This window comes from Typopeltis vanoorti, chromosome 23 (assembly GCF_054136105.1).
Source record: "Typopeltis vanoorti isolate ZY-2024b chromosome 23, IOZ_Tvanoo_1.0, whole genome shotgun sequence".
Classification (NCBI taxonomy): domain Eukaryota; kingdom Metazoa; phylum Arthropoda; class Arachnida; order Uropygi; family Thelyphonidae; genus Typopeltis; species Typopeltis vanoorti.
Window position 1 is genome coordinate 1,970,818 of NC_143571.1, and position 23,814 is coordinate 1,994,631.

At 35.2% G+C, this 23,814-nt stretch overlaps 1 protein-coding gene across 1 annotated transcript in view; it reads right to left on the minus strand.

Moving 5' to 3' along the window:
* The window catches only part of LOC150093572 (AP-1 complex subunit beta-1-like), a 287,854-nt gene that overhangs the window by 47,844 nt on the left and 216,196 nt on the right, over positions 1-23,814 (minus strand). Inside the window, exons 13-15 of the mRNA XM_090413097.1 lie at positions 20,656-21,011; positions 8,719-8,971; positions 5,369-5,512 (exon numbers count right to left, since the gene is read on the minus strand). Coding sequence (XP_090269223.1) covers positions 5,369-5,512; positions 8,719-8,971; positions 20,656-21,011 — 753 coding nt within the window. The remainder of the gene's footprint in view (positions 1-5,368; positions 5,513-8,718; positions 8,972-20,655; positions 21,012-23,814) is intronic.

Below are 23,814 nucleotides of genomic sequence, written 5' to 3' on the forward strand. Positions count from 1 at the left end.
GCATATCTGGAAGCATGGCATGGAGCATCTAAACCACAACCAATTACATGTGAGTAATTACCTCTCTGAGATCCAGCTTGTAAAACATAAAGCAATAGGACATTAACTTACTATACATCCTACATAACTAACAAAAAGGAAAAATCCAGATAATTATCAAAGAAAATAGTCTAAAGAGCTTCCTTCACCTGGACATGAAGTAACTACATAATCTCATAAAGGATGTGGGAGGATGTTTGATATCAAGATGACATCAAACATCCTCCCACCTGCTTTATGAGATTATGTAGTTCAGTTGAAAAGCTGTATGTGATTTCACATCCTAAACAAAATTTGAATCCAAAAAGGCATGCCAATTGTTTGATGAAGGCATTACATAATTATTTAAATTTTAATTAACCATATGTATTTTTACAGATCAAAAGTGTTTGCAGATATCTGATATATGAAGTGCATCCAGAAAGTAAGGCCTATTCAGAATTTACTGCCAAATAAGATATGAGAAAGGGGTTGCACATGCATGGTAGCATAGTGACTTATTTGCTAGCTATTGACCATTTTACCTTCATTACTTTACTGTTTGTTGTCTTCTACAAATAAATTATGAGTGCTGACTCCTATTAATTCCTACTAGTTGCGAATTTTGTGGTGTGATACAATTTTTGTTAGCAGAAAACAACAGTGCTACAGAAATTCATCAACAACTGTGTAAGCATAATGAGTGACAATAAGATTAGGCAATTGTGTTTTTTGTTTAAAGAAGGGTGCAACAATATGCACAATGAGTGTAGTGGCCAGCCAAGTGTGGTGATAAACGATTTGATGAAAGAGTGGTGGAAACATTCGTGAGAATCATAGTTTCACACTTACAGAACTTTCTTTCGAATTCCCAGAAGTTTCGTGCTTACCCATTCATGAAACTGTGACAGCAAAGCTGGGTTACAAGAAATTTTGTGCTAGATGGGTCCAAAAATGCTGACAATGTGTAAAAATTTGATGTAGCTTCAAAATGACAAAACATTTACATCAATTTTTACAGAGATCAAGTCCTATAAGATTGTTACAAAAATGACCTTGTATGTCTGCATATAGTTAAAGCTAAATTTAACGTAAATAATCCTATGGGAATTAATTGTGCTTACTGCTCTAAGAAGGAAATTTCTAGAATGTCATGAACAATGGCAATACCTTGCCACCAGAAACTTTTGTATGATAGCTCCTTCTAAGGACATATGAAAGTTGTTTGCAAACTCACTTGTAAACACCTTCAAGGTCAGCGTCAAACAGACCTACAACTTCAGACGAGCTTTCGTTGCCCAATGAAATATAATTAAAAGAGTGCAGTAGGAGAACAAAGAAATGGTCAGTGCAAGTGAAAGATCAAGAGATCGCGTCGAAATGTTCGGGATCCAATATCTTCATGCAGGGATCCGAAAGAGGATGAATAAAAGGCGTTGGCCAGAAGAACGGATATCGGTCTTCCATCTGTTTTCCATCGGTTGTCTATCGGAAGTCCATCGAGGACGCGACCTCCTGAAGAAGCCATGAAAGAAGTCTGAAGGAACAATGAAAGAAGCCAATCCACCAGGCAGAGATTAGACCTGATGACAATCTTCGCCGGGAGCTATTTTCCGAGGAGGAAATTTCGAGCTGGGAGGAACTGCTCCGTTACGTTAAACGTGTACGCACCCCTCATGCCGAACCGTTTCGCCCTAAGTGCCAGAGAGACAATGTCCCAAAAGCCGTCATCGTCAATAAATCTAAAGCCGGTGTCAGATCGTGAATGGAAGACTTTATTGAAATAAGAATCACCCATACAGGATCTAACAGGATGTATCTAACTGGAGGAACATACTTGCCTTTTTAGCAGTCAAATTTAAATTTAGTAGAGAAATAGTATCATGTTAAACTAGAGAGAATAAGATAAAAGAGAAAGTTTTAAGTCTGAGGCTTTCTACAATCAAAAACAATGCAATAGAATCAATGTATTTTGAATATATGATAAAACTTCACCAACAGTATAAAACTTTTGTAAACAAGAAAGTTAGTATACTGCTAACAAAAGGTTAAAGGCTGTGGAAATACCACGGTCGTGACGTAAAGCCCGTAGCTATAGAATTCATGGGAAAATGTTCAGGGTACGCATTCCCGAAAATAAGACTCCGTAAGGTAAAGGAATGACGTCACCGAGTAGGAACGAATAAGGGACTCCGGTGTGTGAGGTTCGAACTCAGAATAGAGGGCGCTGAAAAAGGAAATATATATATATATGACAGCATGGGTCTGAACAAGCTCTCGTTTTTTTTTTGTTCCAGAAATCTTTCCGTGTGCTGTGTTCGTGATGGGCAGTTCCTATGTTCCCGTAGCAGACTAGCGTATTCCAGCTAGCTGAAGCACCAGATTAAGGTAGAACAAAAGTGTGGGCCATCGGCGAGAACGTGCCGATGTTAGGAAGCTGGAGCGAGCGCCAAAATTCGTATCGTGCAGGTGAATCCCACGTGACAATAGGTTATGGCTGCAGCAATATTCCACCACAAAGAAGCAGATGAAGGAATTGATGTGATCCATGCAGTGTAGATAAGTACTTTCATTTTCATACCCATATTATTTGATAACAGTGTGTGAAAGAGATTTAGATCCTCAGAGAAGGAAAAGTGAACTTTGATACCTAAGAACACTCAGGAACAATCAAAGGAATCTCATTAACTATCTGTCTGAGAATCCTAGTGTTATGTAATTTCAACGGATGTTGTAATAGAACTGATAATTGAACTTATATGTGCCTTTAGAGTTTAAACAAATATTTTGTGCCAGACGAGCACCAGTTCATGTCTAAATAATGTGAAACTTACTTATTAGATGTCTTAAATGTAATCGTGAGTTGCATATATTAAATACAAGAGTTGAGTGTGAAACTTTAGACAGAATTTACCTTAGTATTGCCTTAATATCTTATTAAATGTTTGTATTTTCTTAGTTATTGAATAAACATGTTTTATAATATATACATGTGTGATCTTGACCATGATGACTGATTTCACCACTCATTAAAATATCGAACCTATAAGTCTGGGGGATATCCAGGTGAAATTAAGAGAAAAGGGGCTACGACTGCAAGGGTAAGGTATCTACAGCTTCCTAATATAATTAGATAAAATCAGTGGAACTTTATTTCTGTGAACCTTCCCAAGGATAAGATATTTCTATCCTAAGATTCAGGCTGGCGCAGCAATTGAACAAACAAATTTGCCTGAGCTCGAAAAGGGGACGTCTCACAGAAATCAAGTTAGTAGAATATCTTAGAGGTCCTATAGAAAGAATAAGAGATAAAATATGGAAAAAATAAGAGAAAGCAAAGACATAACAAAGGCAACACAACAAAAGATATAACACCGGTGTATGAAGGGAGTCAAAACCTGACACGGAAGGAAAGGTCAGAACTCCAACTCGAAACCAAGGCCAAAGAATAAGTACACACAGAGGGTAGCAGCCCTAAAGTGAGTTTGATCCTTTTATTCTGTTTTGTGAATTATAGGAGAACTTTAATAGTGGACTGCTAAGTTTAAGGTGCTTTGGCAGAGTTTATGAATGAAATTTAATGCTTGATAAGTGATTGACGATCATGTATGTACTAGTCGAAGGTTAGCGGTTTGAACGCAGTACAATTGCCTAGGATAGTAACAGTTTGTTAATAGTATATTTGCCTAAGATAGTAACAGTTTGTTAATAGTATATTTGCCTAGGATATTAACTGGATGTTAATAGCATAATTGCCTAGGATATTAATTGGAATTAATAGTACAATCGCCTAGGATAGTATCAGTTTTTTAATTGTACAATTGCCTAGGATATTAATTTAGTATTGGAAAGGAATGAATAATTATGTGTCATGATAATCTTGAATTGAAAGTGTATTCTAACATGATAGTTTTATTAAGAGTTAAATCGAGAATGTCTCTTTAACAGAATTATAGTATAAATTGTTTAGTTGTAAATAAATGTGTTTTTCAATTGTCAATAGAATGTCACCTGAATTTTAATTATACGATGCACTGTTCTGAAAAAAATTAGAGCCTATTTTGTGGGAATCCAGGAGAAAGATAGTGAGAATAATTATGGACCATGACTGTAAACTATAATAATCGGAGGTAATTTGTGGTTAAAGGGAAAACTACTGGATGCACTTACCATATCTTATTGCTAGGAAACGAACTTCGGTGGCGCAGCTTATCAAATAAATTTTCCGGTGTTCGAGGAATAAGAAGCGAAGTGCAGAAAGCAGTTAGTAGAAAGGAAGTTTATGCATTAAGGGAAAACAGGAATAGAACAATATTACAAAGGTGCAGCCGACTGCATAGATCATAAAGTTAAAGATAGAGTAAAGGTAAAGAAAGATAATACCAAGATTAAAAGAATATAAGATTGAAAGATAAAGGGGATAAAAGGAATAGAATAAGATTAAGTTTGAGATATAAAAAAAGTAAAATAATAAACAAAAATACCCCCCATTTATAAATGCACATGAACAGCAATGAGTGGAATCAGCTCAAAAATTTTTGGACTGCTTCTGGTGACAAAACATGGATTTCATACACAAACATCGAATCAAAACAACAATAAGTGCAGTGGCAGCATTCATCATCTCCAAAAGCAAAAAAATTCAAACAGGCACCATCAATCAAAAAAATGTGACCACTGTCTTCTGAGAAAGAAAAGGGATCTTGCTCTTCGATTTTCCTCAGAAAGAAATCACAAATGCTGAAGAAACTTGGACAAGCAATTTGGAACAAAAGATGAGGAATGCTAGGAATCGTGCTTTTAGATGACAATACATGAGTTCACACTACAGCTTGAAATGTCCAGTAAATGCAGAAGTTCGGATGGGAACTTTTCGACCACCATCCTTGCACCCAGTGACTACCTCTTGTTTCTTCATGTAAAGCAGTAGTTCCCATCTCAGTGATTGAAGAAGATAAGGAACTGAAGAACAGCATGACTCAGTGTGTGAACTCACTGGCAGCAGATTTTTTTGATGTAGGTATGAAGAAGCTGGCACCACAATACCAAAAATGTATGGAAGTCAATGGAAACTATGTGGAAAAATAAAGCATATATGTAGATATTTTAGCATATAATAAGGAAAAGTGAAGGAAACTGGTCGAGAACGAAAACGTTTTTCCTACTCCAGCAGTTTCTTTTAAATTCTTGACTGGACCTTACTTTCTGGAAGTGCTTGGTACCTTTTTTTTTTTTAAAAAATTAACAGGTATAATTTTTTTTCATTTATTCTAGTTTAAATTCCTAAACTTTGGTTCTTATTAAATTTTTGCTTCGACCACATTTTTACCAGTGAGCAGACACCACATACCTGTTTAAGTGGGGTGTAAAAAGAACTAACACTTGAAAATCCAAATATATCCCCCAAAAATCCTGCAGCACTGGAAGGAGTAGAAGTTGGAATAGAAGGTGCAGGATTAGGAACAGTACTACCAACTGCAGGAATATCTCCAAGCTAGGGAAGAAAAAATTATAATGATGATGATAAAAATAAAACCTTTTTATATATAATAAAAGAAAAACTAAGTCATTTATAAAAGGGATAATTCAAAACTTTTGCATACCTTGCACAGGCTCTGGAAAGTTCTGATAAACACCCAGAACATAAATGATATTTTTGAAAATATCATTTTTGTTAAAGAAAGAAAAAGAACAAATTAATACAATTTGATGAAACATGGGGGGTTAAAGGATTTTAAGATATGTTTTTTTCTTGTGGTTACATCTTTTAATATCATGCTTTAATATCATTTTTGTTCTAGGTGTTTATCTGAATTTCCAAACCACCCCCCTGTAATGAGATACATTTACAGTGTTTCAATAATCTCCATTCTACCTTATCACTGCTGCTCAACATGGATATCATGTATTCCTATCAAAAAACATTTCATTGATATGCTTAAGAAGTTGAATCACTTCAGCAAAAACTTCATCCACAGAGCATCCTTTCTTTCATCCACAATGTAGTTTCTCAATTTAGGAAACAGATTCAAGTATGGAGGAAGAACTTGCTATCAAATACTTTATGTGAAATGTGCCTCACATCTGACCTGAATTAAATTAATTCTCCATTTTGAGATCTTATTTTGTGGAACAAGAACATGAATAACAGAAAATGTGCATATTTTTATTCAGTCTAGTTTACAATGATATGAAATAGAAACTAACCTTAGCTAGCTTCCATCTACATATCATGCACAAGCATGCATAGTGTGCAGAACTTTTGAAACGAAACATACTAATAATAAGTATGAACAATGTTATTTAACTGATATTTTGAGGATAACACAGGCAAGATTTTTAAATATTGATGATGATTCACTCAACCCAACACTAAAAAAAAACTCTTAAATAACAGGCAATTTCAGATAGAAAGATCTGGACATATTTCAAAACAGGAAATTGTAATTGTTTACAATTTCAAATGTATACAAATTTCAAATGTAAAGAATTTCATGTTTTCAAAACAGGAAGTAGCTTACAATAGTTCCTCTATTTCTGATACTACTTCTAACACTGGATTTCCTGAGGATTCCAGTCCCTCTGCCCATTTAAGATTTCACCTATTCAAATGAACAATTGATGTAGAGAAAAAAGAAAAGATTGGTTTTTGCTTGAGATATGACATAATAACCACATATGAATATGTGGTTATTCAAAACCACATAATATAGCACCATAAAATACTCTACTGGTTTGCTAGTTAGTAAAAACTATAAAAACTAGGGTGTATAAAAATAATTTCTTCTTGATGAATGAAGGCTACCTAAATTTGTGAAAAACTAAATCTGACATTCCATAGTGATGAAAAGTAATCCAATTTAAGAACTGTATGTTACAGTTGCTATATTTAACAGGAAACAAATAACAAAATGACAGTAGATCATTAAGAAGATGTTTCATAATAATAATACTCATGTAAGGTGACATCATTGATTACACTTGATAAATGAGCCTAAAGCCATTTTTGGTACACACTAAATTTCATCCAGCCAGAACAGAGTTGTTACTTTATACAATTTTAAAATGTTTTGCTCTTGCAAATGATCCAAAATGAAACAAATATTAAGATGAGTAAATAATTTTTCATAAAAGATCAAATACTAAATTTCAATAAAATCCCTCCATTCAAAACTTGATATATTTCACATCAATCACATCATCCCTCAACATGAATTAGTAAATATTGATATCTGATATCACTTCATATTTCTAGTTGAACCTAATTCTTGTTCTCTAATTATTACAGTTAAAATGAAGAACAAATATCAAGGTGCAAATTCTTCAAGATCAAAAAACCTTGCTAATACCGATTCCATGATTCCTTATACTCATTCCTTTCAAAAATGGTCCAAAAGTTTACACATGCACAAAGAAGCTAATGTATCTCAATTATATCTCCAAACCATTGTGAATATTGGAGGGGAATCAAGCCAGTCTCTTTGAAATTCTACGTGAAGAATCCAGCAATATATGAATAGTTAATGCCATTCATACATACATGTTAGTAATCCTCATATATTTTACTTGAAAAGTAATTATACTTTGGTTTTCATTCATATTTGACCCTAGTGTAAGCAAACAAAAATTCATACATGACGTAGCTCCATGCCTAGTGCACAATGAGAGCAGTTAAATTGTCCTAGCTATCCCATTTATATAATTCTTTGAGTATAATAAACTATTCACTTAGCAAAAAAATTGTTTTACTACTTTGGGTTTCAAACAAATTTTTGAAAAATTATACAAATACTCTTCAAAAACCTCCCACATAGATAAGTGATATGAAGATCAGCTATCACAATTAAAAATAAATATATAAATAAAAAGAAATCATTTATATCAAGACCATCATAAAAAATAATGCTCCTTATCAGAGGATAAAATTATAACAAATCTCCCTAGTTTTGTATCTAGAGAAATTTAGTAAAGGCTTTGAATTCACATTAAGATGTTAACCTTCCTAAAGAGGACATTATGGTTAATGTTAATATTGAAAAAAGTTATGCAATAGTTATCTCAAGATGATGTTGTAAATAATCTAACTATTAAAAATAGCTTCCATTCTTTTATGTGACCATCTTTCAAAAAAGCAATATAACTGCTTTAGGATGGGAAGCTCTTAAAAACAAAATCATGAAAAAAAAAATTTATCCTAAAAGCAAACAAAGGAAATGGCTCTGTTGTCACTGACACAATTGATTATGATGTCAAAATCTCTATTCTTTTATCTGACTCCTCTACTTATTTGGAGATGTGCAGTGATTCTACTAAGGCCTCACTTACCGAATCTAATGATCTTAAATGAAATAAGTGAATTTAATGAATTAATCAACCATTCAATTTCATAGCCCATTCAAAAACATATATTAACCGGAAATTCTAAAAGTTTCTGGTGTCGTAAAAAATATATACATCCATTTCCAAACCAATTAGTATGGAGTTTTAAATATCCTTTAATCATAAACTATGTAATACAATATTTCTAACGCTACCAAACAGGGCCATACTTACACTTTTTCCGAGGCAGGTGGGGTCCAAGTCTCTAGAGTGTTCCAGGGCCTCTCATTGTTTGGGGGCCCTTAAATTGACCCTAATTTTTTGAGGCCCCCAGCTAGCCTCATGCACCCTGCAACCAAATATATATTAACATGAACTTACCAAACTATCCAATCCACCACCAAACAAATCCATAGCAGCAGTATTTGTAACAGGTTGATGATATGTGGGCACTACATGAGGAGGAGGAGGAGGAGGAGGAGTTGTAGTAGTACTGATATCCATGCTCAGAAGATCACCAATAAGAGTATCAGCACTAGGAATTACTGTATGTTGTTGTTGTTTAGTAGCAGTAACAGCACCACCAGTAGTTTGGGGTGGATTTTCATTAGAGACATCTTCACCAGATCCTCCTCTATCATGTAAAAACTGATTTTAGAATTTTATATATAACAGAAAACAGCAATGTTCATAAGCTAATACAGACTGTAATAATTAATAGAAAAAAAAATTGACATCAAAATGTTTATCTTAAACTATTATTATTAAGAGAGACTTTGACTCTGTGGAGGTCTTTCTTAATAATAGAGAGACCAGCTATCATACTCACTCACAACATCCAAAGGCAATCCATTCCAATCACACACCACCCTCTGAGAGAAAAATCTAGCCCTCACACCCTTCTTGGCAGCCTCCAAAGCTGCTTCCTCATTCTTTCACCACCCTCTATAAATTGAAAAATTCCATCAATTGAAATCCTGTATGACCCTTTCAGAAGTTTGTAAATCTCAATCATATCACCCCTCTTTCTCTCGTTTGCTAGTCTGCAGTCTACAAATTCTCAATCTGTCTTCATAATCAGTATTCCACAATCCTGATATCATTTTTAACACTCTCCTTTGTACTCTCTCCAATATATCAGAATCACAATGGAAACCAGGAGACCAGACCTGCGCACAATAGTCTAAGTGAGGTCTTATCAAGGCCTTGTAAAGAGGCAAAATAACATCCTTATCTTTACATATGAATGTTCGTTTCAGCATTGCAATTATCTTTTGAGTTGTATTTAAATCTTTGCCATATAGCCCTTAAACTTCAACTTCCTATCTATTAACACTCCAAGATAGCCTCATCAGTTTCTTCTATCCTAATCCCACCAATATAATACGACATTGGATATATAATCATGCCAAAGTGCATGAACTTTACATTTACTCACATTGAACTGACACCCATTTTCCAATACCCACAATTGTCTATTCAAATCATTCTGCAAGTACTGCATCAGCAGTATTCCTGATTACTCTACCCATCTTTCCATCATCAGCAAATAGCTGTATATCACTTGTCAAATCCTTCCCAATATCATTAACGTACAGATTGAATAATAGTGGACCAAGCACTGATCCTTGTGGTTCACCACTTGTTATCTTAAACCTTGCAGACTCAGATCCCCCACATACGTTTTGATATCTGTCAGTCAGATATCATTCATCAGTCATATCATTGATATCAGTCATATCATTGATAACCAATGATATCAGTCAGATATCATTGGTTTGGGTTACTGCATAACCCAAACCAATATTCTCCAATTTATGCAAGTCTACCATGCTGTATTCTGTCAAAAGCCTTAGCAAAATCCAAAAGTATCATGGTGTATCCATTTCCCTTGTCTAGTTCAATGGTAACATTGTTATAGAATGTGAGCAAGTTGCTAAAGCATGATCTTCCCTTAGTAAACCCATGTTGTTCATTGCAAAGTAGAGATTCACTGTCAACCCATTTCTGAATGCAAGCCCTAAACAATTTTTCCAAAATCTTTACCACCACTCCTGAGATACCAATTGGTCGATAGTTGGATACATTGGTCTTTCCACCAGCCTTTTGCAATGGAATTACCATACATTCCTGCAGAATCTTCCCTGTTCTGAGACTCATATTATACAGCCTGGTCAAAGGAGTGGCCAGTTCCGCTGAACACTCTTTTAGCACATGTGCTGATATTCCATCAGTCCCTATTGCTGAATTCTTATTCAATTTATGCAACAGCTCTAAAACCTCAGCCTCATACACGTGCATTTCTTCATCTAGCAAAGAGGTGACAGTGAGCTCAGTGTTTCGTTCACCAGGTTGATAGCTTTTAACAAAATGGGCACTCATTAATTGAACAACCTTTTCTGCAACTGTAACCCTCACACCATCTGGATTTAGAAGTTGTTCTTTCATATTCATTCTTTCTTTTACTTATAGCATATCGATAGAATTCTTGTGGGTTGTCTTTAGCATGCAGAGCCAGTTTCTTTTCACACTCAGACTTTGCTTTCCATAAAACAGTTGTGACTATTCTAGCCTGCTGCTAATAACATTCATAACAGACATCATCCTTATGCAAACTGTATTCCTTTCACATCGTCCTTTTCTTACGAATCTCTAGCTTAATAAGATTACACATCTATTTGACTCCTACTCTAATTATTCTTTGAACTCTCAAGACACATTCTGATATTGCATCATTTAAATACTGTTTAAATGCTTCCCATGCACTGTCAATATTCTTTCCATCCAGCAACCGATCCCATTCCACTGAACTCAGTATACTCCTCAGTTGGTCATAATTTCTTGCTTTGTAGTTCGGCATGTAACCTTTTCTGAATGGAACACTCATAAACTTAATCACTTCCCAAGTGAGTACTGCATGATCACTGTCACCAACCAGAGGCAGAATAGTTACATCTTTAACTGAAATGCCTTCTGACACTAAAATCAAATCTAACACTCTTTGCCCTCAAGTTCCTACTGTCAAATGTTGCTGAGGAGGAAGTTGTCCTGCAAGAGCTCAATAAATGCATTTTCATTCTTCTCATGAGATTCCACTGCTACCCAATCAATATTTGGATAATTAAAGTCTCCCATTATAATTACTCCTTTTGTGCTCATCTTTTCTATTTGGTGACGCATTTCTTCATCATTAGCAACCGATCCACCAGATCTGTAACAACACCCCAAAATGTAATTGATTTTGTTAGATTCCACCTCACACCAGATGGCTTCAAACTCGGTGCCACATGAAATATTGTTAGTAGTAGTACTACAATGATAGGGCTCAACTCTAACTGGATTGAAGTCATCCGATATCATTAGCAGCACACCCCTTCTCTCTTATCCTCTCTATCCTTCCTAAAAATACTGTACCCTTGACACTCGATACCGGTTAGTATGTCTGACTCTGATAGCCAGGTCTCACTAATATAATTTGTATAATAAATAATTAAAATCACACTGAGTTTATTATGAGAGTGGTATATTCAGCATATCAGTGAAGTTCTGAATTGTAGCAAAAAAAAAAAAAAAAAAAAACAGCAGTAGAAATATATCAAAACCAAGAAGACAAAAATAAAGCACATCGTGATTTTGATAACATGTGATTTGTGATGACACAGCAGTGGTTTATTATTGTTTCTCGACTATCTTTTCATGCCACTTTCTTTTACAATGTGATCCATACAGATGATAAATAAGGTTGAAATGGTGTTTACCCTTGTCTTACCTCAAACACGAGTGAAAAGGCTTGTGTTTGCAGTTCATGTCAATTTATTTAATAGTATTAAATCACAACACAAGAATAATAAGAACATGATTAATATTTAACTTATTTGCTGATATTTTACTGGTATTATATCCAGCATCTTCAGAACACAGAAACAGTTTGTCACAGTACACGAACAGCAACAGTTCAGTTAACAATGGGACAAGTTTAAGGAAGTGTGATGGAAAACACAATGAAGTCCTAATTGGTGGCATAGATTGTTGGATAAATGACAGAGAGAGTATTAATGTGATCTTAAAATGACTGTCTCCTAGATTTCTGGTAAACTGATACAGCCATACTTGTTGAGGTTTAGGGAATGGTTTAAAGCTACTGCAGATTCCAAAAAAAAAATCTCCCTCTGACTTGTGTGTAGTACATTTGATTTTTTCAATTTGATCCTGTCTGAAGGGATCCAAGGCAGGGTGTGCTAGTATTTTTTATGTTCTCCAAGGCAAGATGTCAACAGTTTTTCCTGTCTGTCCATAGTAAGCCAGGTCAAAAAGCACAAGGTACATCAGTACACTCCTGGATGTGATAAAGGTGAGAGTTCATCACTAGGGGAACAAATGAGAGTTGCCAATTTGATATATAGTTTAAATGTGATGTGGAGTTGATATTCATTAAGCACTGCAGATATCTTTTTTGATTTACGCTGAATGTACAGGATGGTAACAGTTCTGCTGTAACCTTACATATTAGGCAATGAAAGTGATTTCTATGGAGCACTTTGTATTTGGCCTATTCTTTGGGGATTATAGTCACTGGCTAAAAAAAGGGTGACAGAAGTGAGTTCAGTGATAAAAGTATTGTCATCGGAACAGATAGCTCTAGCTCAGTGAGTTAGTGTTTTTAGGGTATCATATTGTTTAGTTGGATAATGTTGCATTTTTTTTGTGCAAATATCTCCCTTTATATGTACATTTTATAAGCGTATGATAGAGTGCCAAGGCAAGAAGTCTGGATGTGTCTGAGTGAGAAGAAGGTACTGAAGAAATATGTCAGGTTGGTGCAGGAGATGTACAGAAATGTGAAGACAATAGTTCAGACCCGTCTGGGAGAGACAAAGTTTTCAAGTGACATTTGGCTTGCATCAACGGTCAGCATTAAGTCCGTTCCTGTTTATTATTGTGATGGAGGTGGTGGCAGAGGTGAGAGAAGACGCGCCTTGGACAATGTTGTATGTGGATGACATCGTGCTGCATGCAGAATCGAGAGAAGAAGTGACAGCTAAACTGAAAAGATTGAAGAAAGTGTGCTGAAAGAGAGGTATGAGACTGAGCAGAAGTAAGACAGAGTATATGTGTTGCAAAGTGGATGGCAGCCAGGAGAGAGATCTGAAGCTGGAAGTAAATGTCATCAGGAAGGTTAGGGGACTTTAGATACTTTGGTTCAAAAGTGAAAGAGGATGGAGAGGCTGAGAAGGAAGTGGGATGCAGGATATAAGCTGGATGGAGGAACTGGAGAGAGAAATGGCTAGAGTGCTATTCGATAAGAGTGTGCCATCAATCTAAAAGACAAAACTTACAGGACAGTAGTGAGACCAGCTATGATGTATGCTATGAAACTGTGGGCCCTGAGGAAAAATAACATCAGCAGGATGGAGGTAGCAGAGATGAGAATGCTTAGGTGGAAGTGTGGTATGACCAGAAAGGATCATCTGAGAAATGACTATGTAAGGGGAATGGTGAAAGTTGCAAACTTTCACTGTTCGTATCAAGGGTCAGCAATAAGTGAAGATAGAGAAGGCAAGGTTGAGATGGTTTGGTCATGTGATGAGGAGGGCAGACGAGTATGTGGAAAAAAAGATCATGCAGATGGATGTGCAGGGGAGGAGGAAGCATGGGTGGCCAAAGAAGAGATGGAGGGAGCTGGTGGAGGAGAACTTGAGGATGAAGAACTTGGATGTGGTTACAACCCACGATGTGGTCCCCCCCCCCACCTTTTTTTTTTTTTGGTCTAACAACCAACTTTTGCAATCCATAATAACAGGAGGATGTGAAGGAGACTCACTAAAAACAGCAATCCTACTTAAGTGGGACAAGTAGCAGAAGAAGACATGTAGGTTTTATATTTTTTATTTATAACTTTATTTTTAAATAAATATTTTTTATTAACTATATAATACTAGTGAAATATCAGCAAATAAATTAAGTAAATATTAATTATTTTCTTATTATTCTTGTGTTATGAATTAATATCATTAAATAAATTGACATTCACATCAAACAATCTTTCTGTACTTCCTACAATTAAACCTGATGACTTAAATATATAGATTAGGTATTGCTCTGTATATTATTCAATTTATTCGATATTACCATAGCAATCTGAACAGCTTTTCTCTTGACACGTATACTTAAGTACAGATCCTTGTTATTAGTATTATTATTGCACCTGTCCTCCCATGGAGTCCTAAAACTCACTGTGGGAGACCCAAACTATCAAGACAATACCTTTCAAACCTCTCCTTGAAACCATTAACTGACAAAGTAGTCACAACTGACTCAGGCAACCCATTCTATTTATTGAACCACTCTCTCTAAGTGAAAAATCTAGTCCTCAAGCCCTTATTAACCACATTCTTACCCAACTTCCCAGTATGATCTCTTGTTCTGCCCATACCAGCCAAGTGCTGAAACATTTCTCCTACATCAATCCTATAAAATCCTTCAAGTAACTTAAATGTTTCTATCATATTCCCCCCCCCCCCTTTATGGATTGCAAAAGTTGGTCTAACAACCAACTTTTGCAATCCATAAACCCTCAATCTATTCCCATAGGGCATACTCCACAGATCAATCATCTTTATCGCTCCCCTCTAGATCCTCTCCACCACTTCCACCTCTCCCAAGAAACCCAGGTGACCAGACCTGAGCACAGTAATCCAGATGTGGTCATATAAAGGCTTTATAAAGAGGAATAATAACTTCTCCCATCTCTGCTTGTTAGTGTGTTCTTTGATAACCAAATAATCCTGTGAGCTACTCTGGCTACTTTAGCAATGTTTCCTCTAAAATTCAAATCTCTATTTCCTATTACCACCAAATCCCTGGCTTCAATTTCCTGGGGTACAATTCCCTTAATATGGTACACAGCTTGTAATCACTGTATCCCAAAATGCATAACTTTACACTTTTCCACATTAAACCGACATCCATTATGTTTTGCCCATACCATCAGCCTATTTAAATCATCCTAGTAGCAAATTATTTCATTTATCCTTTACTACATCATTTATGTACAAATTAAACAGCAGTGGTTCAAACAAAGAGCCCTGCAGCACAACACTAGTTAACTGTCTTTTCCTGCAGGGCTCTATGTTTAAACAAATGGGGATGGATAGGAAACTGGCGATATGGATAAAAAGGTGGCTGGATGGACAGATTCTGAGACACCATACACTACTTCTAGGTATCTGTCCATCCAGCCACCTTTTTATCCATATCACCAGTTTCCTATCCATCCCCATTTGTTATGATTTGTGCAACAGAGTTCCATGTGGTATACTGTCAAACACCTTTGCAAAATCCAGCATTATCATCATGTAGCCATTCCCTTTGTCCAACTCAGTTGTTACTCTATTATAAAAACTTAATAGATTACTAAGGAATGATCTATACTTCACAAAGCCATGTTGCTCCCTTCTTATTCACCCATTCCTGAATTCTCTTTTGGACCAACTTTTATAGTACTTTTACCAACACTCCTGAGATACTAAGTGGTCTATAATTTGCTACCACAAACTTAGATCCTCCCTTATGAAAAATTTTGCCCTCCTTTCACTCTCTTGGGACGTTGCCAGAGTTGACACCTAAACAGTCTAGTCAAAGGCATCACCAGTTCCCCTGCACATTCTCATAAAATGCAAGCTGATATCCCATCCAAACCAACAGCTGCATTTGCATTCAAATTCTGCAATATATATTATGTACCTCCAATTCTTCAACCTCTGTTCTCACATCCATACCTGTCATACCAATATCTTCACTTGGATTATATTACCTTGCAAAATGATCACTTATAGAACAATTTCATCTGCCTCTGTTACCTCTCTAGCATATACGCTCATTAAAATTATCCTTCCATAGTCATTCTTCCTCCTACTTGCCACAAAACCAAAAAACTATTTGGGATTTCCTTTTGCCTGTTCAGTTGATCTCTTCTCACAATCGATTTTGCCTTCCTTACCATGCTGGTAACTTTATATACACTCCACAACATTTTGTTATCAAAAATAATATTTTTGATATCATTTTTGTAAAAGAAAGAAAATGAACATTATTACAATTTAAGGAAACATGGGGGTTAAAGGGTTTAAAGATCTGTTCTTTCTTGTGGTTATATCTTAATATCATTTCCGACCCCCCCCCTCCCTCCCTCGCACGCACATCATCTGCTGTTAGCCAAGTCTTACTGATACCTATAACTTTTGACATGCTTGCACTAACCAATGCCGAAAACTCCTCCCTTTTATTCTGGATAATTCTAGCATTAGTGTATATAAACTTCAGCTTCCCCTTAGGTCCCACTTGCTTTAGATCCTGTACTGACTATCAAATTTGATATCTTAAGATAACAGATTCCTTTCCTGCCCTTTTTTCCCTTCATTCTCACCCTCACTTATCTCAAGGGTTCCAGCACATACCACATATACACACTCACTTGTATCCATCCTAACTGATTTAGTTTTCCTGACTTTGTAATTGCATACTCTCAGTGAATAAAGCTCTCTCTCGATGCCTAACTCCAAATCCATTTAAGTGCAGTCCATCAGCATTATATATGTCTTTCCAGCCATCAAATTCAGGCCATAGGTCCACAAACACGACATCATTTCTTCTACGCAACCTGTGTTTTGATTCATTTACTATTGTTGTCCTCCTCAAGTCACTTTTATTACAGCATGGGAGCAGACTTACAATTTTTACTCTCTCACTTCTTTCAATAATTCCTTCATATCCTTTCTCATACAATACCTCTCAAGTAAATAGTGCCAGTCAAAACAATCGATTCTTTCACCTTATATATTTTTATATCCTGAAAGCCTCAGTATTATTATTAATTTTCACACCAGGGAAACAATATTTTATAATGCTTTCATGAAGTACTCCTTTTGTCATAGAATCACCATAAAATTGTTTTTTCCTTACCCTCTTTTTCTCATTTATTCTCTGATTTCTTACCTCGGATCTCCTGCTTTTTTTCTCTTATCAGCGTTATTAATCTTTCGACATTTCAGCCATCTTTCCATTTCACGTTTTGCCCTGTGAAGAAGTATACATAAGTGCACTACTTACTAGTTGAGGTTCTTTTCATTCTCTAACCTTCCATCACTGCACTTTTAATATCTCTGATATCAACATTCTCTAAACTTCTGTCAATATTGTCTGCTCTACTATTAATGCTTTGTTCTCTCCATCCAACTGGTACTTTCTCTCAAAACACTTATTACATATTCTCTCACCAGTCTCGCTTTCCATCCATGAATATTTCAACTTTCATGCTGATAATATTTCACACATACTGCACTGAACAAAATCATTGAAATTCAACTCACCCAATATGGATGTCTTAGCCACTACTGTTCTACTATGCACTGGTGCCATAACAACCAAATCTACTTCTAAACAAATATACAAGTTTTTCTTAAATCTAAATAACTCAATTTATCACACTTATATCATCACCCATATATAAAACAAACTAAAACATATTAACTTAATATTATTAAGTCAATTTTGAAAAAAAAAAAAATTACTTATCATATAGCAACCTGTGCTATGTGCCACTTCATAACCATTTCCAAAAATAGTGGCACCAGTAAATCTCCTTGCACATAGAAACAAATGATATCTCCTATGTGTATCTTCAGCTTTACTGAAAGCATTCAGTTTCTATTAAAGCAGGTATCCAAAACATTAATGATTTGGATACACATTAAACACATGTTCTGTTTCATCACTGGTTAGTTCACTAACCAGTGATGAAACAGAGCACACCTATTTTAGAATGTTCCTATGTTTTTACTTAACAGTTATCAAATCCTTAATAAATCTTCTAGCCCATAAACATAGTGTATAGTTTTCTTTTCAATCTTCGATCACAAAAGGAATTCCCAACATCTAGAGATACATTAAATTCTCAATAGGAACTTAAATAATTTTTCCTGATTATTTAAAGAATCGATTCATCCCTTGTATTTATTTTCTTTATTTCTTAAGAGGGTGATTTACAACTCTTTTTTTTAATGTGTTGTCGTCTTCTTGTGTCCATCAGCTCTACTCATACTGTATATTCTACTCTGTATTCGCTATGATTTACAACTGTGAATGATTTCACAACAGCTGGGCACATGCAGCAGAGAGTAGTTCAATAATGGCAGACAGGATACATATATCAGTGGTACTATCAAGATAATACTTCTTTTTCACTTGATGCAGAAAGGTACATAGGTATGTACCTTTCTGCATCAAGTGAAAAAGAAGTAATTCATCTTGTTGCTGCTATATAAAAAAATGCTTCCGCCAACTTTAACCATTAGACATGGTTAGGCTTAACAGCATTGCTGGTCATCTGTTAATAGTGAAAGCGCAACTACTGCTGCAGTTCTTCTTACACAGAATATAATTTTTTATAAACAAAATCATATCAATACAGTAATAGTTGTACACATCTTTTATTCCAATTTTAATTAACTAACAATAAATTTCTTCCACACACAAAATTATATTTTTAACATCTTTACAAATAAAATAACACTATTTTTTTTATTTTTAATATTTGGTCCTTTTTTATACTAAATATGAGACATTTTCTTTGGATTTTATTGGACCATGATTCTTTATAAATATGTGTATATAATTGTCTACCAGTTTCATCAGCTGGAGTCTGTTTGGCTTCTTCAGGATGAGAGTGGTTACATTAACATTAAATGCTACAACAGAAGAATGCAGTATGACCTTAAAATCAGTTTAAAAAATTTAAAAGGACATGTGACATGAAGAGCACAAAGCGCGGAAACTTAATCATTGTTAGTAGATCTCATTTTATAGTTTTTCGCATAATTCAGTTCTGCTAAACATAGTGAATTTATTAAGCTTTTCCAAATGTCTTTTAATATCATGCCTTGATTTCTATTGAGATTGTCTCCTGTCCAAAGTACCACTGCAGCTTTTTTAAAGTTTCTACATTTGAAATCTTCTTCAATGTACGGCATGGAGCTGTTGTCCCAATCAATGGAATGGTTCGAAATTGAGAAATGATGGGCTAATCCCGAGGTCTGTTCTGTTGTTGTTGACATCTCCGATATGTTCTTTTTTTCGGATTTCTAGGCTTCGTGATGTTTGGCATACATAATTCAGTCCACGGGAACATGGGATGTCGTGTACTCCTGCGTATTTGTAGAAAGCGATGCTGTCCTTAGGATATCTTAACATGTGTCGTGTAATTAAAATAGGTTTAAAGGCAACCCTGATGTTGAAAGACTTCATGATTTTTGCTATTTTGGTGGAGACTGAGCTTGCATAAGGTATGATGATGTGTACTGTGTCATCACTAGAGGTTGTCGCTGTGGGTTGTTTCTATAGAGAATCTTTTAAATTATATTTTGTGGATAACCATTTTTGGATAGCGTTTTTGATATGAGTGTCAGCTCATCAAGTAGATCTTTTTCTTCTGTGATGATATTTATTGTTCTGTTTTTTGAGCATATGTATGATGCTAAGTTTTTGTGCATAATGATGAGTAAATTTAAAATGAAGATAACACCTTCAGTTTGCGGTAGAGATTGTGAGTTTGATTTGTCCATTATCCTGTTTTTTTACTAATACATCCAAAAAAGGTAATTAATGGTTGTTTTCTAACTCTAATGTGAACTTAATTTTTTGGTGGAAAGAATTTATTTTTTGAAGGAATTCGTGTAAGGCATTTTCCGCGTCTTTCTAAATGATGAACACATCGTCTACATATCTCCACCAGACTGATGGTTTTGTAGTTATTTTTGATAGGATGTCATTTTCTAGTTTTTCCATGAACAGATCTGCGCACCTGGTGACAGGGGACTGCCCATGGCTAAGCCTTCCAGTTGTTGATGCTCTTAATGTCACGTGTCCTTTTCAATTTTTTTAACTGATTTTAAGGTCGTTACTGCATTCTTCTGTTGTAGCATTTAATGTTAGTGTAACCATTCTCATCCTGAAGAAGCCAGACAGACTCCAGCTGGCGAAACTGGTAGATGATTATATACATATATTTATAAAGAATCATGGTCCAATAAAATCCAAAGAAAATGTCTCATATTTAGTTTAAAACAATACTATGTTATTAGGTGTGATAAAATAATAAAATAAAATAATATTGTATTATTAATAAGGTTTAAGTAAAACTTAACTGTCATACCTAATGATAATGAAACAATACTAACTGTGTGTCTTAGTGGAATCTGTTCTGCCATACCTGTTTAGTTATTTCACAGAAATGTATTATCTTGTCTAAAGAGATGTACTTACGAGTTCTGACGTGGGGGAAGAGATTTACGTATTCCAGGACGACCTTCCACAAAAGCAGAAGGTGGCTTGTGATACACAGAAGCAAGTGTCCCAATATGACAAATCAATTCATCAAGTAATGTTGGTTCTAATAGATCAGTTTCTTCAGAAATAAGTGGCTTCTCTGCAAGTACCACTTCTTTTGCTGCAGCAGGATCTGTTGAAAGTAGCCGCCAGTATATAAATCCTCGATCCCTCAAGTCTGGATTGTCGCTATCCTGTGTTGCTAAACTAAGTACTTCTTGTACCAACTCTTGGGTTTCAGTGGGACGCTTTAAAAACAACTTCACTATAGATGTTAACAGTTGCAATTGGACCTACAAGTGGCATTAAATAAAGAAATTAAATTCAGTTTTATGAAAAACATCTTTAAAATGTCTAACATTAAACTTACTGAATACAAATCTGAAAAAATTAAGATTTGTATTATTTTTCTAAAATTTTCATTTTTATCACAGAAATATCTTCTATGTTTTCTTAAGAGATGTATGGTTATTTACAAGTTTAGGTTAGACAATTTTTTTTTTCAAACAAATTTACTTGATTAGTTAGACCTATATTCTAAGTCAGTCCTAATTGCATTAATTCATTCTAATATTGGTCTTCTTAATCTTTATCCTGCCATTTTCTGTTCATTTTTCACTCCTACTCAAAGTGACAAAAATTAACCTTGCTTCGGCATCCTTGAAAATTAATTAATTTCCCGTTCATTATCCAATATCTTCCTTTTTAATATGGTTCACAAAATGGAGATTATCTCATCAAAATAATTTGTCAGTGAATGCCACTAAATTTGAATTATTCAAATTTGTGAATATGTAATGTCTGAATTTATTCAAACATACTATTTTACATTGAAAGGGGAAAAAATACACAAGCAATTAGATAGACTGAAAATACACCCTTCACACACCCTTTTATTTTGTTTCTGTGTTGAGAATTTTGTTCTCCATGAAAAACATGGAGAACAAAATTCTCAACACAGCTACATTTGAAGCTTTAGTTCTGAATAACACAAGTGAAATCACTGTTTTTGGTACCATGATCCAGACATCTCAGATACATTCTAAGAATAAACAATCAGAACCTGAAAATACACTTCACTATAGAAAAGAATCAAATAAATGTCTGCTCTTCCCGGACATAATAATCACATATCTTTTAAATGGTTTGTTATTTTCTTCTGTTTATAAAAATGCTAACTGATACTGGAAGATACATAAACTGTCACTAATGAGTCTCATGGACATGCAGTCACTAATGACATAGCTCTTGGAACAGAACACAATCATTTATGGAACACTTTTTTTACACAATGGCTATAATCTTTGTCAAATAGGTACATTGATGCATTCTTCCTCCCATTTCTCCCCTCCTGCGGAATACAATTTCACAGCATACTATAGCCAGATCCCAAATTATTAATACTTTCCAATAAACTTTTAGGTGACACAAATTTTACATAAGTCAGATGTAACCCACCTTACCTGTCAATGATATCCTATTGTTAACATATTTACAGTAGTATATTAATATTTTTAAAGGATATTTCTGTTAGCTGATAGCCTTGATGACATCCTCGTTCGAAGAAAATTTTTTCCACTGAGCCAAATTTTTAAGTTTGGGAACAAGAAGAAGTCACACGGGGCCGAGTCTAGAGAATACGGTGGATGTGGAACCAATTCGAACCTCGATTCATGCAATTTTGCCAGTGCAATGGCTGATGTGTGGGATGGTGCATTGCCTTGATGAAAGAGCCCTTTTTTGTGCACAAATCTTGGCCCTTTTTTCTTCAGTTCTTCTTTTAAACCATCCAACAATGATGCATAATAGATTCCTGTTGTCCATTTTTTGTCCATATTGTCCTGGTCCATTTTTCATCTGGGTATCCATGTAGAGGAACATGGTTCCTGTGAAGACATTATGCAAAGAACAGGAAATGATCACTTCCACATATCTTCTCTTCAAAGTGCCACGTGAGAAGAAGAATGGAAGGTGAGCAGATTGTAAGATCGATTGCAGAATATGAGCAGGTAAGCATATGGAAGAAGTATTGAGTCTATTATTCAAAAGGGAGCAGTCATTATTGTCAAGGATTTTTTCAATGATTCAACCTCATCTATTTGTGTTGGCACTACCCCACAGAGTATTGTGACCATTAATGTCACCCCCATAAGAAGTAGGAAGTTCAGGCAGTAGCAAGATAAGTTATCAAGATCGATTTCATTTAACTCAGCATTTAGTGATAAATAGATTGAACATAATAAGAAATCCCACAGATAGGTGAATCACTACTGCTACCAGCGAAGTATCAATTTGGACATGATGGAAAGGAGTATGACTGCTCACTAGGATAGCTAATGAAGGTTGTCCTGATTATGGAGGAGCAGGACAACCTTCAGTTCTGTCCTTGCATATAATGGTGAAATTCCTTAAGGTAGGGTCAAAATCATTAAGTATGTTTCCTGTAGACAGAAACAAAACGGTTAGTGTTTCTAGAACAAAATCTTGATATCATCGATAAATCTGGCAAAACCTATGACAGTTCCATTGATAAATTTTCTAAGTTTTCACTTTACAGACTTGTCTGGTTTTCAGGAGGTTAAGGGCTTACGCCTTTGTGAGGTTTATATTTAACAACTGTTTTTAGAAAGTATGGACAGCCAGTGTCCATCTCTTCCTCTGGTAAAATATTCAACACATCTGATGTGTCATAGATAGTCAGTTGGAAAGTTTAATTTACTTTCATTGGATACCAAAGTATCCATTTTTTTCTGTGGGGGGTGTCTGGTGATTTATCTCTAAGTGATATCTTTGCAATAATTTTTTTGACAAGTGGGTTCTCATCAAATGGAACCATTTTTGGAGTTGTCTTTGGAGTAAGAGCATATGTCACGTAACTGATGAACTCAACACAAAAGAAATATGGCATGGCCATATATCTGACAGTTAAAACATCTTGGTGAATTAGGGATGTACACTCTAACAGGACAGTTGAGATACCCAGCTATTACAGATATTGGAGGCTTAGGTGTATCAAAACAAGATTGATGTTCCTGGTTGAAACCAGGTGACAATTCCTATGCCTCATGCCTGTCACTCCCTGATCTTTAAACTCTT